The sequence below is a fragment of the Cervus canadensis genome, chromosome 31 (genome assembly GCF_019320065.1).
Source record: "Cervus canadensis isolate Bull #8, Minnesota chromosome 31, ASM1932006v1, whole genome shotgun sequence".
NCBI classification, from domain to species: domain Eukaryota; kingdom Metazoa; phylum Chordata; class Mammalia; order Artiodactyla; family Cervidae; genus Cervus; species Cervus canadensis.
This window is the reverse complement of record NC_057416.1, coordinates 14,491,119-14,507,114: the sequence shown is the minus strand read 5'-3', so window position 1 is coordinate 14,507,114 and position 15,996 is coordinate 14,491,119. Positions and strand designations below refer to the sequence as shown.

At 39.5% G+C, this 15,996-nt stretch overlaps 1 protein-coding gene across 3 annotated transcripts in view; it reads left to right on the top strand.

Moving 5' to 3' along the window:
- Positions 1-10,920, top strand: part of PDLIM3 (PDZ and LIM domain 3) — a 30,847-nt gene extending 19,927 nt beyond the window's left edge. For 2 of the 3 annotated variants that reach the window (XM_043454206.1, XM_043454207.1), the window contains exons 5-7: positions 6,175-6,305; positions 8,430-8,541; positions 9,957-10,920. In XM_043454206.1, the coding sequence (XP_043310141.1) occupies positions 6,175-6,305; positions 8,430-8,541; positions 9,957-10,146 (433 nt within the window). In that variant the 3' untranslated portion in view covers positions 10,147-10,920. Of the gene's footprint in view, positions 1-4,370; positions 4,635-6,174; positions 6,306-8,429; positions 8,542-9,956 lie in introns of all 3 variants that reach the window. The other variant, XM_043454205.1, reaches the window with a different exon arrangement.
- Positions 10,921-15,996: the final 5,076 nt, after the last annotated feature.

The window sequence follows — 15,996 nt, the reverse complement described above, 5'->3', positions numbered from 1 at the left end:
GGATTGATCCCTGGGTTGGGAAGATCCCCCTGGAGAAGGGCATGGCCACCCACTCCAGTATTCTTGCCTGGAGAATTCCATGGACAGAGGAGCCTGGCAGGCCACATTCCGTGGTGTCTCAGAGTTGGACACAACTGAGAGACTAACACACATACACACACACATATACATGGATACTTGCAAAGGAAGAGAGGCCACTTGGAATTTTTCCACTTGGGGAAAATAAGTATAAAGAGAGGGTTAGGAGGGAGGGAGTAACTGGGTAACCCTCATGGATAACTGTGCATAGACTGGAATAATAATAAGCAAAATCTCGTCTTGTCTGTCAGAGAAACAGATCATCATCAGACGATCCTTTTCAAATCTTCTCTAGAAATTAAATTCCAACCTACGAGGAAAAAAATGAACACCCTATATTGCCACATCAGGAAACAGTGACTTTAGGAAACCTCAAACCCATTCCTCTGACCTCAGCTCCATCAACCAGCCCAGAGGAAGGAAGTGAGGGCTAGGCTGGATCAACCCTAACAGATCAGTGATCAATAATCTACATCAAGTGTCCCAACTGGTGGTCCGTAGGTGGAGTCAGTTCACAGACGATGTTTTCTTTAATCCTCCCGTTGTTTAAAAATACGGAATTTAGGTCAGTGCCTTAAGATGGAACATCTACTCTCCAAATCTTGGCAAAATGCCCTTAACTCCCAAGCGTATGACACCTGGCCCGTTTTCATATATGTGTGACCCTCCTGGCCCCTGGAGACATCTGAGTTTATGCTGCTTGCCATGGATGGTCAGTCATCACTTGATATATGATTTCCATGTGCACACTTTTCCATGAGCTAGAGTCAGGGCCAGAAAATGACCTCAAAGTAAGCCAATTTTGTGATATCAGACTCAGAAAGAGGAAATGGAGTAAAAGAGCCGGAGAAAGATGCTATTAATAATAAGACAATGACTACCAAAGACATCTGACCCCACTAGAATGTAAACATATTATATCTCCGCTACCAAGAAATGAGGCTAGGACAGTAAATGCTCAGCAAATGTTCATTAGATAAAGGAACAAAATCTCAAGAGTACCTAATTAGACTTCCTGAGTAGCAAGAAGAATCAGGAGCTGTTATTCCTCCTGCATACTGGCAACTTTTGAACAATCCTTTTTGGCTTCTTTCAGTTTTTTCCTCCTTCATATTTCATTCTCCTTTACATCCTTCTCTATTTCCCCACATTCAACAGTTTTCCAACCCCACTCTCAATAACATAAAAAAATTGGATTAAAAGTTAAAATGCTCTTTTACTATGGAATATATACATACATCTTCCTAAAGAAGCATAGTAAAACAATATACTTGCATTCTTTTGAGGTTAACATAAATGTAAGCTCACTAACATGAGCCATAGAACTCCTCGAGGCTTGAGTAAAATGATACATTAGAGTAACACAGATCTTGCTTCTGCTAAAGACCAATAACATTTAATAGCAAAATTCAGGGTAAGTCAGAGATTCAGGTACGTAATGCCCTTCTTTTATATTTTCATTTAATTCAAACATGGTGATAATGACAAGCTACTCATAATTTTTTCACTGTAAGGTGCCTTTCAATCTAGCTAAATTTGGAGGAGGGGAGAGGAAAAACAGAGATGAAAGGATTTGCTTAAAAAACAGGTACCAGTAAACAAACCTTAAAAAATTCTAAAAATGCTTCTATTATCCTCCCGGTCTTCCTGTGGCCCCTCACTATTTTATCTAGCTTCCGAATTTCTTGTTCTTACCAAATAATTCTTCATCAAAGTGGAATTTTGAGTGGCTACTTACCAAGCAATAACTACACCGTTAATAAACAACTTTTGAATCAGACATAAGTTGGAGATACTAATATAGTCATCTCCCTGGGTCTTAATACTAGTTAGGATTCTTTTAATGGTTTCATCGTAACTGACCCATATTAAAAGACCAGTGTTTTCACATGAAAATATGTAAATGTTTAAAGCCAAAACTATCATTAAAAATACATACAAGGCATTTTATAGATCCAAGTGATAAAATACAATCCGGTTAGTGGTTTTTGGACAAGCTGCTTCCAGAAGCATGTCCCCAAAAGTCCATATACACAGCAGGGAAATGAGTTCTGTGTCTAATGATCTATCCAGTTGTATGATAGTAATTGAGTGTATCATCAGCCTTACAGGTTGCCAAGTCAATAGCTCAATGTCATGAAATTTCAGCAGTATCTACCTTTCCAAGTCACAGGAATAGGTCATGCTGACCCATGATCATCTCCACAGTGACTGGAGTCCATGAAAACTCTTTTTTAAGCATCAGTTCAAGAGCTTGTTTAAAATTATTTCAGAAATGTATGAAAAGATAATTGTCATTTGCTTAGATTTTATTTCCTATGTGAATAGCTTGACACGGGCCCTTAAATAGAATGATTAAGAAACTAGGAAATAGAAGACACAATCTCTGCTTAAACAAAATTATATACATAGACATGCATGTATATAAGAACACTCTTAAGAAGGGAAAAATAATATTAATTACAACTGTAAAATAAGTTATATCTGTAAGCTCCAAGTTAGCCATAGTTTATATCTCCACTGTGTAGCACCATGCCTGGAACACAGTAAGGTCAGAGTAGTTATAAAATGCTTGTGGAAAAGGTTCACTATTTTAAGCCCCAGTCTCCCAGTATTGAAATTCAGTGTCTCAAATCCCTAAATTACAATTTAATAAACTTCATGATACTGAGGTCAAATCAATGTGATCCTGACTGAATTGCACTCTAACTGAAATTTCATTTCTACTCTTTTACCAACTGAAGTCAATTTCAGCAACCAGTATAGTGTTACACCTATGAAAATGGTGAATAAACCACTTGATATTTCTGTGTGTGATCAACCAGTTTACTGAGTTTCAAACAGGTTCTCAACAGCCAGGAAGTGAAGGAGCACGTTCATATTTACCTGCTTCGTTTAGTCTGTGAAGGTCAAACTGGATAACACAACACAAAAATTTTTTTTTGTAATTTATTTAGTGACATGGGTTGCCCAGACTAACCAGGCTGCAGCATTGATGAAGCCAACAAAATCAATCCTCAACATATTGGATTTGCAGTTTTTGCTCTCTGTATGGGCCTGAGGTTGACATTAACAGTCCTAGAGAGTAAATGCAGGCAGGGACCATACTTGAGCCCTAAGGGAACACTGACTTTGAGATAAACACACCATATAAACTGTTCTTTGCCTTGAGTTTACAGCAACACTAACTTGCAGACATGATAGAGGCTTACATCAATACTAATATTTCCTTTGGCTTTGTCTTAAATGACTATGCTTAAAAAAAAAATGCCATTTATCAAAAAAATGCATTTGTCATGCTGCATTTAAAATGCATGTAGAAAAATGACTTTTAGTCATCAGCATGTCAGTTATGACTAACCTCATATCTGTAGAGAATTCTATTCATAGAGAATATGAAACTTCTGTAGTTGTTCTTAAAATTGCACGACTGGCCTTTCTGATGTTTTAGTAAGTTCCTTTAACTTGACTTTAAAAGGAAATGAAAAATATGCATGAAAATATATATGTGCTTTCAAAATTTTGCAAGAAATAGCTATGTATTAAATATATATACATATCTTAGCCCTAAGTTGCATCCAAAGAGTCTGAGATCACTTTATTTGCTCTCTAATTATTAATTTCAAGGTGACAAGCATTTATTGGCTATTTCTAGGACCTATATTAAGTCACCAAACAATTTCTTAAAGTGTAGTCTTCACAAAATTAGAGAATTAAATAGAAAAAGTTAAAATAGTAACAAAACATTTATAAAAAGTTGTAAAACAGAATCTTTATCGCATAACCTCAAGTTGCCAATTACTTTGAATTAAGCCCAACTATATTTCTGAAAATACTTACTTTGCAATGTTTAGCCTAAATATTTGATTGGATCTTCATGCTGCATATTCATATTCCTATTTGTGTAGGATCATTCATTAATATTTTGATTTTAAATACCGCAGCTCAGAAATGTAGAAGGATTCCAGCTAATGCAATTCCCCTGAGCCACTTTATGTATACACAACCCTTTTCCCATGAAGCGTTCACCTAGCAGAGCATATTTTATAGTACAGCGGAGCCAAAAAATGCAGTATCACCGGTATCTTTTAATCCTGTGAAACTTTTTCCGATCGTGAATTTTTACAAGTGTTCCCTTTCTAAAACAAATTCTAGCCAGAAACAGACACTTCTTTTCCATCTGATTTAATTCACCTCTTCCTTTTAACCCCTCTGTACTTGTTCTCTGTGTCCCCCTGTCTGGATTTGCTGGTTCCCGTGTCGTCTTCTGTGTGGCGTGGTCATTAACACAGCGGATGCAGCACTCCGTCCGGTGTTGAAGGTGGCAGCGGACGTAGCACCCCTTCCTCTGTCAGCACTCTTAGTACTATTTGCCCAGGTGACTTGAAAGTTGCTGCTAAGATGGCCCCTAACATTCCTTTGGAAATGGAACTTCCTGGTGTGAAGATTGTACATGCTCAATTTAATACACCCATGCAGTTGTACTCAGATGACAATATTATGGAAACACTTCAGGGTCAGGTTTCAACAGCTCTAGGGGAAACACCCTCGATGAGGTAATAAGAGTCTTTCTGAACCATGGGCATGTTAACTAAACACGTGGGCAATGTTGACTTTACTGCTGTCTTGTAGCATTGTCTTAATCGAAAGAAAGCTTTCAAGAAAAAAAAAAAATACTAAGGGTTTATTGCAGATATCTAGGCCTAATGATAATGGCGATTTGAGAAATTAACCAAGCAGAGTTTTATGTGACAGCAATAAAATGAAATCATGGCAGGACGAAATGTACATGTCTTTTGAAAAACTACAATGTACTTTATAAATGTCTGGTACAGTACTTCTCAAAAGTGATTTCTAATCTGGGATACTGTGTTTCTTCTTTGGGTGTCAAAAACTGGGGAAGGGATGGGAGGTTTAGAGAAGTTTTAACAGAAATGATACCTTTTGTCTCTTCTAATGGCATCTTGTGGAAGAGTTAATTATTTTTCCATTTAATATTTTTGCCATGAATAAGGGTTTGTAAGTGAATATCTCAAGCTACTAATGTAGATATCTAATTTCCATTGGTCTCTATTTTGACTAATTTCTTCTTTATTATGCATATTTGTTCAAAGTACTTTTCAATTAAAAAGATTTATTAGAAGATAAAACCTTATTACTTCTTTCAATATTATACAACCATTATAATGGTTACAAGTGCTATGTAAGAATATCCCAAAGATATCCCTTGGGATGAATACAATGAGATAATAATAGCATAATGTATTTCAAAGCCATTTGCAAGGAGTTTCAGATAGGTAAGATGATTATTTCCAAATATGATACAGGTAATAAAAATGTGTGCAAATAGCAACTACCTTTTCTAGATAATGCAATTAAATGACAAAAATAGTAAAACATTACAGTGCCTGATATGTATTTTTATTGTGGCATTTTTTATTGTTCATCATGAATATATATGTAGAAAGTTTATTAAAATAAATCATCTATCATTTTTGTAAATGAATTATAATGTAGCTATTTAGTAGCCTATACAACTGACTTCTATGTGAAAGTCATTATATTATGTGCTTTCAAACACTGACAAGTTGAATTCTTCGATTTACAGGCAAAATATTACCTTGATTCAGGAGTTAACAAAACTAAACCATACACTTTTGGTTTAATATCAAAAATGAATCTGAATTTTATTAACATATTTATGACTGAGATAAACTGGGCTCACTCATGCACTTTCTATCACACGTATGTGGTCTTTTATTTCCAGAAGGTTAATTTTGTTCACATTATAATTATATATCCATCAGACGCACGCATTATTTTTAAAATTACTATTTCCTAACAACGTTTCAGTTGCCCTCCAAAGGATTCTTCCACATGGAGAAGTGCTGGAGTGACCCCCCAGGTTAATCAATGATATTTTTAAGGCAACTCGTGTGGATTCATATTATACTTAACTATCACAGAGATTAAGTTGAGAATACTGAATCTCTGTTCGGGAGTTGCTGTAAATACAGTAGTCACTGCTTATTGATATCTTGTCTTCCTGCACATACACACGCTCCTGACGCGGCTTCGCCCGCCATGTTGTTCCAGTGAACCCACGGCCTCCGTGCCCCCCGAGTCGGATGTGTACCGGATGCTCCACGACAATCGGAATGAACCGACCCAGCCTCGCCAGTCAGGCTCCTTCAGGGTGCTCCAGGAGCTAGTGAACGACGGCCCTGGTGAGCAGTCCGTGAATGTCTGCTGAGACGTTGTTGACAGAGGTTATTCCAAGGGTCAGGGGAGGGAGCGGAGGGCAGCAAGCATAATGGGAATGAGAGTCTAAAAACAGATTTTCATCAGTCATCAAATGACTCTTTGCTGAAAAGGATTTGGTGTTGTTTGGTTTAGGAAGAGAACATCCAGAACATATTTAAGTAGCCACCAACTTGATGGTAAAAGAGCATCAAAGATAAATCCTATCTCAGTAGTCAAGGGCTAGTTCAACTTAACGATCATAAAATACTGCAAGATTTCTCAGCCTCCCCCATATCTCAGGGTATCATAACCATCAAATTTTTTAGATAACACTAGAATGAACACTCACTATGTCCCAAATCCTGTGCTGAGCTGCTTTGCACATGTGATTATTTAATCCTCACAATAACTCAGTGAAGTAGGAGCTGTTATTTTCCCTATTTAACAAAAGAGAAAATGAGGCATAGAGAGAGTGGATTTGCACAAAGCCACACAGCCAGTAAGAAACAGAGTTGGGTCTCCAGCCCACTCCTGAAGTCTTCAGAGTTCATACTCTTGCCAATGATTTTCCATGTCCAAAAGATATATACTGTCCTTCAGAAGTTGCACAGAAATGCAAAAATGCCCCATTAATATAGCTATTACCAAAAAAAAAGGAAAATAAGTGTTGATGAGGATGTGGAGAAATGGGGACCCTTGTGAACTGCTGATGGGGAATGTGAAATGGTACAGCCACTGGGAAAAACAGTATGGTGGTTCCTCAAAAAGTGAAATGTATAATTACCGCGGGATCCTGCAATTCCACTCCTAGACGTATACTCAGAAGAACTGAAAGCAGGGACTCAAGCCAATACTTATGCACCAGCGTCCACAGAAGCATTATTCACAACAGCCAAAAGTTGGGAACAACCTAAATGTCTATTCACACATGAGTGGAAAAACACAATGTGGTATATATCCATAAAGTACACTATTATTCAGCCTTAAAAGGGAATGAAAATTCTGATATATGCTGCAACATGGATGAACCTTGAAAACATTCTGCTAAATGAAATAAATCAGAGACATAGGGACAGATATTGCATGATTCCATTTATATGAGGACATTAGAATAGTCCAGTCATAGTGACAGAAAGTATAATAGAGGTCACTGGGGTCTGGAAGGAGAATGAAATACAGAGTTAATGTTTCCTGGTTACAGAGTTTCTGTTTTAGATGATGAAAAAGTTCTAGAAATAGGGATCAGTGACGGTTGCACAAAATTGTGATCATACTTAATGCTAGTGAATTACACACTTAAAATGGCGAAGATGGTCCATTTTATGCCATGTATCAGTTCAGTTCAGTCGCTCAGTTGTGTCTGACTCTTTGCGACCCCATGAATCACAGCACGCCAGGCCTCCCTGTCCATCGCAAACTCCCGGAGTTTACTCAAACTCATGTCTATCGAGTCGGTGATGCCATCCAGCCATCTCATCCTCTGTCGTCCCCTTCTCCTCCTGCCCCCAATCCCTCCCAGCATCAGGGTCTTTTCCAATGAGTCAACTCTTCGCATGAGGTGGCCAAAGTCCTGGAGTTTCAGCTTCAGCATCAGTCCTTCCAATGAACACCCAGGACTGATCTCCTTCAGGATGGACTGGTTGGATCTCCTTGCAGTCCAAGGGACTCTCAAGAGTCTTCTCCAACACCACAGTTCAAAAGCATCAATTTTTTAGCGCTCAGCTTTCTTCACAGTCCAACTCTCACATCCATACATGACCACTGGAAAAACCATGACTAGACGGACCTTTGTTGGCAAAGTAGTGTCTCTGCTTTTTAATATGCTATCTATACTTTACCACAATTTAAAAAAGAAAGATGCAAAATGTTCTGTTCCTTTGAGCATTTTGTAACAGCTCCCTAGAACAACAACAGTTTTTAACTAATTTCATTTCGTGAGGTCCTGTTTCAGAATAAATTATGCTTGAACAAATCCTGGTTCTTTCCAAACGATATTGTGGGTACAGCTAAGAATTCCTCAGGTTAAAGTGCACACCTTAAAATAGAAGCCAAGTATAAACCATAGCCAGCTGCTCCCTGGCCATAAATGGAAGCACTTTGTTTTTCAGATGACCGTCCTGCGGGAACTCGGAGTGTGAGGGCTCCAGTTACAAAAGTACATGGCGGTGCTGGCGGCACACAGAAGATGCCATTCTGTGACAAGTGCGGGAGTGGCATCGTGTAAGTTTCCATTTCAACCCAAAATTCACCATCAGTCTTGGCATCAGTTCCCTATTTCCTCTACTTTAAGAATCCAGAGATAGAGACTTTAAGTTTTATGAAAAACAAATTTCTGTTCAGCGAACTGAAATACAAATGTCCACAACATTTCGGGCAGCTTGACCAGAAATCCTTTAGGTGTACCCCCAAATTAGCATAGAATGTGAGCTGGAAATTCTGACTTATAATTTCAGGTATATGCTCATGAAAGGAAACTGCCCCAGAAGTATATTCTAAAAGTCATTTCCAAGAATCATGACTTCACTTCAAAAAGCCCTCCCTTTGTTGATGCATAGTCTTTGAATTCTTCCTTTTCTGTATAAACCCAGGAAAACAAATATGGGGGTCATCCAGTTGTTCATTAAAACACATTACCCTTACTCGATTTCTTAAAGTTGCACAAATACTGAAATTATGATTTCTAGACACACAGCTTCCATTTTAAGGGGCTTTAGGTGTAAATAGCCACCCTTGCTAGTTTCAGATCTTCAAGTGAACCAGATCATTTCAGTCCCTCCACCTCCTGGCCCGTGGGGGCATGTCTCCCATCCCCTTTCTCTGTTCCCCTGTCTCTAGCTCTCACGAGGAGCTATCAGTCCGGTCACCCAGGAGGCATCCCAGGAGGGTGGGGGAGGGGATAAGCCTGCTTTTAGCACAGAGAGAGCTGGGAGACAGAGAAACAGGCAGGACAGGGGGCTGGGGGCAGAGAGGACCTCGTAACACACCACAGGTCATGATGTTACGCTGAGTATTGGGTTGGCCAAAAAGTTCGTTCGGGTTTTTCACATACGCTGCAATGGACAAACCCGGAAGGGGTTTTTTGGCCAATCCAACAATTGTTGCTCCGAAGTTGGATTAACTGTTTTGACAGTTTACTGTCGAAAGGCAGGTGTACCCACCCATGGAAATTCCATCTCCACCCTTTGGTGTGTTCTGTGTTCCATAGAGTGGACGCTGGACCACCAAGCTAGACAGTAAGCAGAGGGACAACAACCTTGGTCACAATCTGATTACTTTGCAGAGGATTATCTGCATCATCTCTCCTGCTTCCAAAGAAACAATGGGGAGAGATCATGAAGTAAGATCCTATCATTTCTCTAAAAAAAAGAAAACTTGTTTGAAAAAAGAAAATCTGAAAAATAATCACACACATGAACAATGGAGAGAAACCCGTGAAGATTTACTGTGGTTGTCTTGGCTCTCCCTGGCAACTGCATCAGTTCCATAGCTGTGCCCAGTTTTACAGCTATTGTTTCCTGAATGTGAAACACCTGCCTTATCTGTAGTGCTGGCTCCCTTTGGGTCATGTTTTTGGCTGTGTGTGTGTGTGTGTGTGTGTGTGTGTTTTCACGAGGGTCTCCTTCTTCCCCCACCAGTGGTGCGGTTGTGAAAGCGCGGGACAAATATCGGCATCCGGAGTGCTTCGTGTGCGCCGACTGCAACCTCAACCTCAAACAGAAGGGCTACTTCTTCGTGGAGGGGGAGCTGTACTGCGAAACTCATGCCCGGGCCCGCATGAGGCCTCCAGAGGGCTACGACACGGTCACCCTTTATCCCAAAGCTTAAGTCTTAGGCAGAAGGAGCACGCACTCACCCAGGCGCACCTACACAGGCTGGTGTTAACGGCTTTGGGCAGATTTATAGCAAAGTGCTGACGCCAAATCTAGAACCAAGATTTTAGACACTTATTGTATTTTTAGGAGAAGGAATGGGAGGTACATGCCTGCTATAACAGAAACATGCATTCAACTGTTTGGGGGGGAGCTTAGCAATAACTTAATGGCATTTAAAGCAATAATTTTTTTCATGTCATTCTCCACAGTTTACATTTATATTATTATGACCATCAAACATGTAAACATCAAGATATTTGGGGAGTCCAATTGTCTTTCCTTAACCAGCTGACTTTGCAATTCTAGTAAATACCAAATGACAATCTTGTATTCTAACAAAACCTGCAGTGTCTGTTTCAACAATTACAGTGCATGTCAGGGAGAAATTCTGTAGATCTCTCTAGTTTCATATTCAAAGAGTCGTACTGCCAGATGCAACATAATAAATACATAAAATATTTTTAAAATACCTAACGAAGTGGCACTCGCTGAATTCAGATAAAATCAACATTCCAATGAGGGAGCCCAGTCCTGACTTGGCATGTACACTGACAAGTATAGTGTACACGCGGGTATTTTAAGGACAAAAATATGGTTTCGTTAATTTTTATAACTCATTTGCTCTTTCTTATGAGCCCACAATTTCTGCTGATTGGAGGGGAAGTTTTAAATTTGCTAGTTAAAGGTGATACAGTTTCAGATTAAAACAGTTTCTGTTGCTTTGAAATAGTCTCTTTCATTTTAAATGTCTCTTTCAGATAAATATTCAAAGTTCAGACTCCATCAAGGCTAGTTCTTTATTCTCAAGGCTCACCACCACCATCTTCTCCTCCCAAAGATGGCACCTCCAAGAGGAGACATTTAGGGGACCCTCTGGGGAGGAAAGGGGCTGCTGCTCTCCTGGGGTCCTGCTTGTATTCTCTGCTGAAAATCCATGGTTCCACTTGTGCTGTTTTCTCAACATAGTTGGAACCAGACAACAAGCCCACCTTTACCACCACCTCCAGAAGTCTCAGCTCAGCTTTCCTTGAGTCATAGTTTCTTTGCATCTCGGACACGAACCCCATCTGGCCCCTGACTCAGCTTGGGCACCTTGCCCTTCACCATGGTGGTGCCACGGCAATGCCCCCTGAGTTGCATGTCTTACCTGCTTCCCAAGCTCATCCCTGGGGACAAAGTAGGACTTATGAAACTGTCCTCTCCAAGTATAAACCATGGGAACCAGCAGGCTGGGGAGGTAGGGACTGTCTCAGGCCCTTGGTCTCACCCCCTTGCCACAAAGTCATGTCTACTTGACTGCAGCTGCTGCCTCTAGGCCGGGAACAAGGATTCTCCTATTGTCCCAGATAGAGACTAGGGCCCGTGTTGTACTGCTCTGGGATTCTCCTAAACTTCTCTGATTATTTCTGACCCTGACTGGTCTGGGGTTTTGAACTAGTGACACAAGACAGAACACCTGCCCGGCGCCTATGGGCTATTTAAGATAAAAACTAACCCCTGTACCAAAACACAAATTCGTTCACAGAGCAATTCAAAGAAAATAGAAAACTATGCGATCAAAGGAATGACTGTATTCAAACACATTACTTTTTTTGTTCAGATGTTATTTTTAAACTTTTTTTTTTTTTCTGGGAAGGATATAATCTTAAAGGTTTGGAAGCCAAAGAGCAAATGAGTGGGAACTGATTTAGGAAATCTGAGAAAGTTAAAATCCAAAGCAGCAATGGAGAAAACTGAAGACTCAACCCAGAATCTTGAAAAGGCAAGGGAACTGGTAACATAGGCATTTCTAGACTAGGGGATAAACGTGGAGTTAACAATAAGGAGGGTCACAGACAAGCTGTTTTAGAAGCACTTAATCCCCACTGTGTCCCCTCTCTGCCCCTCTCTCACACACCCATTGCCTTTCCTAGTGGAAGTTTGCCTGGTGTTATGTGGAGAAAGTCAAACAGCATCTCTGGAGTCAGGAAGCACAGTTGAGGGTATGTGTACCATACTAAAAAGAAGTTAAATAAGAATGAAAGACTCATGAGAAGAAAAGTGTGCATTAGACATCATGCTGTACATTAATGCATACTTTATGTTAGATATCAGACTGTATTTTCCTTAAAATTTATATATTTTGTAATGAACTTCTTAAGTTCAGATGTTCAATAATGAGGGGAAAAAGTAGTACAGCTTGAAAAATAGTAGTAGTAGAGCTCTAATCTGAAATTCAGGAGCCATGTGGCTTAAAGCTGATAATTCAGTCCATGTGACTAAGGTTTGTGATTATTGTTGTTTAGTCACTAGGTCATGTCCAACTCTTTGCAACCCCATGGACTGTAGCCTAACAGGCTCCTCTGTCTATGGGATTTTCCAGGCAAGAATACTGGAGTGAGTTGCCATTTCCTCCTCTGGGGAATCTTCCTTACCCAGGATCGAACTCTTGTCTCCCACATTGACAGACAGATTCTTTACCTGGGAAGCCCCAAGGCTTATGAAGCAAATTCTAAAATTGCATGTTCATTATTTTTAATTAAAATTACTCTTTTGATGATTAAATCTAGAATTTGAACATAAAGTTAAATTTATGACAGAATTAACCAATAGAAATGAATGCAATATAAAAATCACTTTAAAACATATAAAGTACAGGGTGAAAACAGCAATGTTAAAATGGAAAGGAATTAAAACTTTTTAGAAAAGTAAACAAATAAAGCAATATTTCTCCCTGTACTAACACTTTGTCTTTCAATAATGAATTCACACCTGGGCTTATATAGGAATTCATGCCACAAACAAAGAATGCCAACCAATTTTTATTTAGCTCTCAGAATACTATATCTTCTGAAAAAACAGATTAGTCACTGTTTTTATATTTATAAGCTTATTAAAACCAGCAATGATCAATGAAATCATCTCTGTTTAAGAACTCTAGGCTCATGATTAACTAAATTGCTCTTTTTTTCAGAGTAAACCCAGGATAGAGTTGCTACACCCTCTGCCAATGGGACAACTCTTTGAATAAAAAACAGTTCTGGTTATCACATACATTTGCACCTGTGTAAGCAGTAAAGTTAATGGCTAATATGATATGCAAACAGTTTATTTATCTCTACATAAGATAATCTAAAGTTTGTCCATCACAGGAACATTCCAAGATAGGCAGGATGAAGCTTGGGGGTTCTACTAACAACCTGAGTTGCAAAAGTTTATCAAGCCATCCTTTAAACAGATTTGACTTTAGCCTTGAGAAACTACTACTTTATAACCATTACTCTTTATTACCGTGTCATCATGGCTTTTTTTTTTTTAACTTATGCTATGCCATCTGAATCTTAAGCATAAAAAACAAAATTGGAGAAAGATTGAGGGTGTTCAGATAATTCAAGCAAATAAACCATTTGTCTGATCTACATGAATATTTCAAGATAATTGTCTTAAGCTTCTATTCATGTTGGAGAGCACTCAAGAAATACTTAGTTGAGCACCTACCGAGTAAGAAATGCTGACACTGAACCCAACGAAATGGATTTTTTAATACATTGGCTATATTTACAAACTGACATTTTCAAGCTAGCTAGAATGCTTCATGTGATGATAAGAAGTGGTTGCTTTATCATAATTTCTTTCTTTCAAATTTGTAGTAATATTATTAATCACACTTCAGAAGAACATAAAATATACAAGTTGTTTCTGTGCCAAGGGCAAGAATATGTTGCAGAGTTTCAGACCTACCTCTCGTGAGATCAAACTCCCATTTTATCTCCTTTCCTGAAGAAGAGGGGATTGAAAAACACAACATATGAATTACCCATCATGTGTATATATGCCAAAGTGCATGTGTATCTGTGGTTCACTAAAGCGCCAAGGTTATGCTACCAACGTCGCGTGCAAGAGCTTGCTCTGTGCACCATGATGCCTCATACAGGGGCACATGCTGTTCCGCCTGCCCACACATCTGGGCTCCAGATGCTGCTGTCTGAGTTCCCGAGGCTTCCAGCCATGACCCTTCTGGAACCCTGCTTCATGTCTCAAACCTTGTCACTCCTCCACATGAAGACAGTCCTTGATTCCAGTGCTGCTTCTGCCAGCCAATGGAAAAGACTAATTGCTGCTAACATGTACTATTAATTTTCTACTGCCCCCTTTATGTCAAATACTTGTGTTTTGTTCTGGAGATAGCCCTTTAATCTTAAAAAAAAAAAAAAAGACTTCAAGGGTAGGAATTCTAGATATAGGAGGAAAAAAAGTTGGAGAGAGAACTTGAGGAATAGAGTACTGGGCATGATCTGGACCAATTAAAGACCAAGTCTCTCTCCTTTTTTCTTTTTTTCTGACTGTGCTAGGTCTTCATTGCTGCATATGGACTTTCTTTAGATGCTGCGAGTGAGAGGCAGCCACTCCATAGTTATGGCACATGGGCTTAGTTGCCCCAAGGCATGTGGAATCTTCCTGGACCAGGGATCGAACCCATGTCCCTTGCATTGGCAGGCAGATTCTTAACCACTGGATCACCAGGGAAGTCTGGACCAACAGTCTCTTTGACCTTAGGAAGGTTTGTCCGATGTGTAGAGATGATGATACTGAGCTTGGCTCTCTGACAGGGACTGAAGCAATAGGGAATTTCTCTGAAACGAGGCACTTCCATTAGATAAGGTTGTGTCTGTGAATCTTACAGAGGGTGCCTATTTTTCCCACTCGGTCTTTCTGTGTCATGGACTCTTCTCAGCCTGCAAGCATGCTCACATACTCTCCACCATGCTAAAACTCTCTCTTTCCCTTATATCTATTCCCTCTCAAGCTCCCGTGATAATCCCCTGTCTATCTCTTTAGTACAGGCAGATCAACTCTACTTTCTGAGTTTCCCCACTATATCACTATTTGTAAGTCCTCTAAGGCAGCAATCAACTTCCTAAGAGCCAAAGCTACTGGCTATTCTTAGTGAGTTGTGGGATTCATTCTCCTATATAGGTGAATTCAGGTTAAAATTAACTCTAAAAGATATCTAAAGATGGCTGTGGATTTGCATTTGCACAAAGTAGCCTTTGAGACGGTCCAGAAGCCATCCAAGATGTAAGTCACCAGCACATAGTTCCTCTGACCAAAGGACCAACCTTATGACAATTGCAAAATTTATCATGTCCCTTGTGACTCAGCTGATAAAGAATCTGCCTGCAATGTGGGAGACCTGGGTGTGATCCCTGGGTTGGGAAGATCCCCTGGAGAAGAGAAAGGCTACCCACTCCAGTATTCTGGCCTGGAGAATTCCATGGACTGTATAGTCCATGGGGTCGCAAAGAGTCAAACACGACTGAGCGACTTTCACTCACTCACTCACTTGGTCACTTTTTCACACTACTATAGACTTCAGCTATGATTAATGATAGCCTTGTGATCTCAGGTTTTTAAAATGATCTTCTGGAGCTAAAACCTCAGAAGTATTTTAGTCTGGTAATAAATTGCTAAGAATAGATTTGACTAGCTTGTTTTTGTGCAAGCTCTTGAATTTGTTCCAGATTCTTGATTCTGCAGCTGTTAGTCAACAGGTGAAAATGGATTCTGTAAGAAGAGCTACTATTTGAAGATTCTGAAATATTGTGACTCACAGATTAAAAAAAAAAAAACTGGCAGTACAGATTTTAATTCCAACCTTTAGCAATGATCTTCACAAATCAGATATTTTCACAGCAGTTTCTGGACTGACTGACATGCATGGCCAGAGAAGGCATATCCCCTGACAGAAAATTCTCCACTGTCCATCTGATATGAGGTCACATGAAATAGGAACAGTTTCACCACACTGAGAAAATAGTACAGG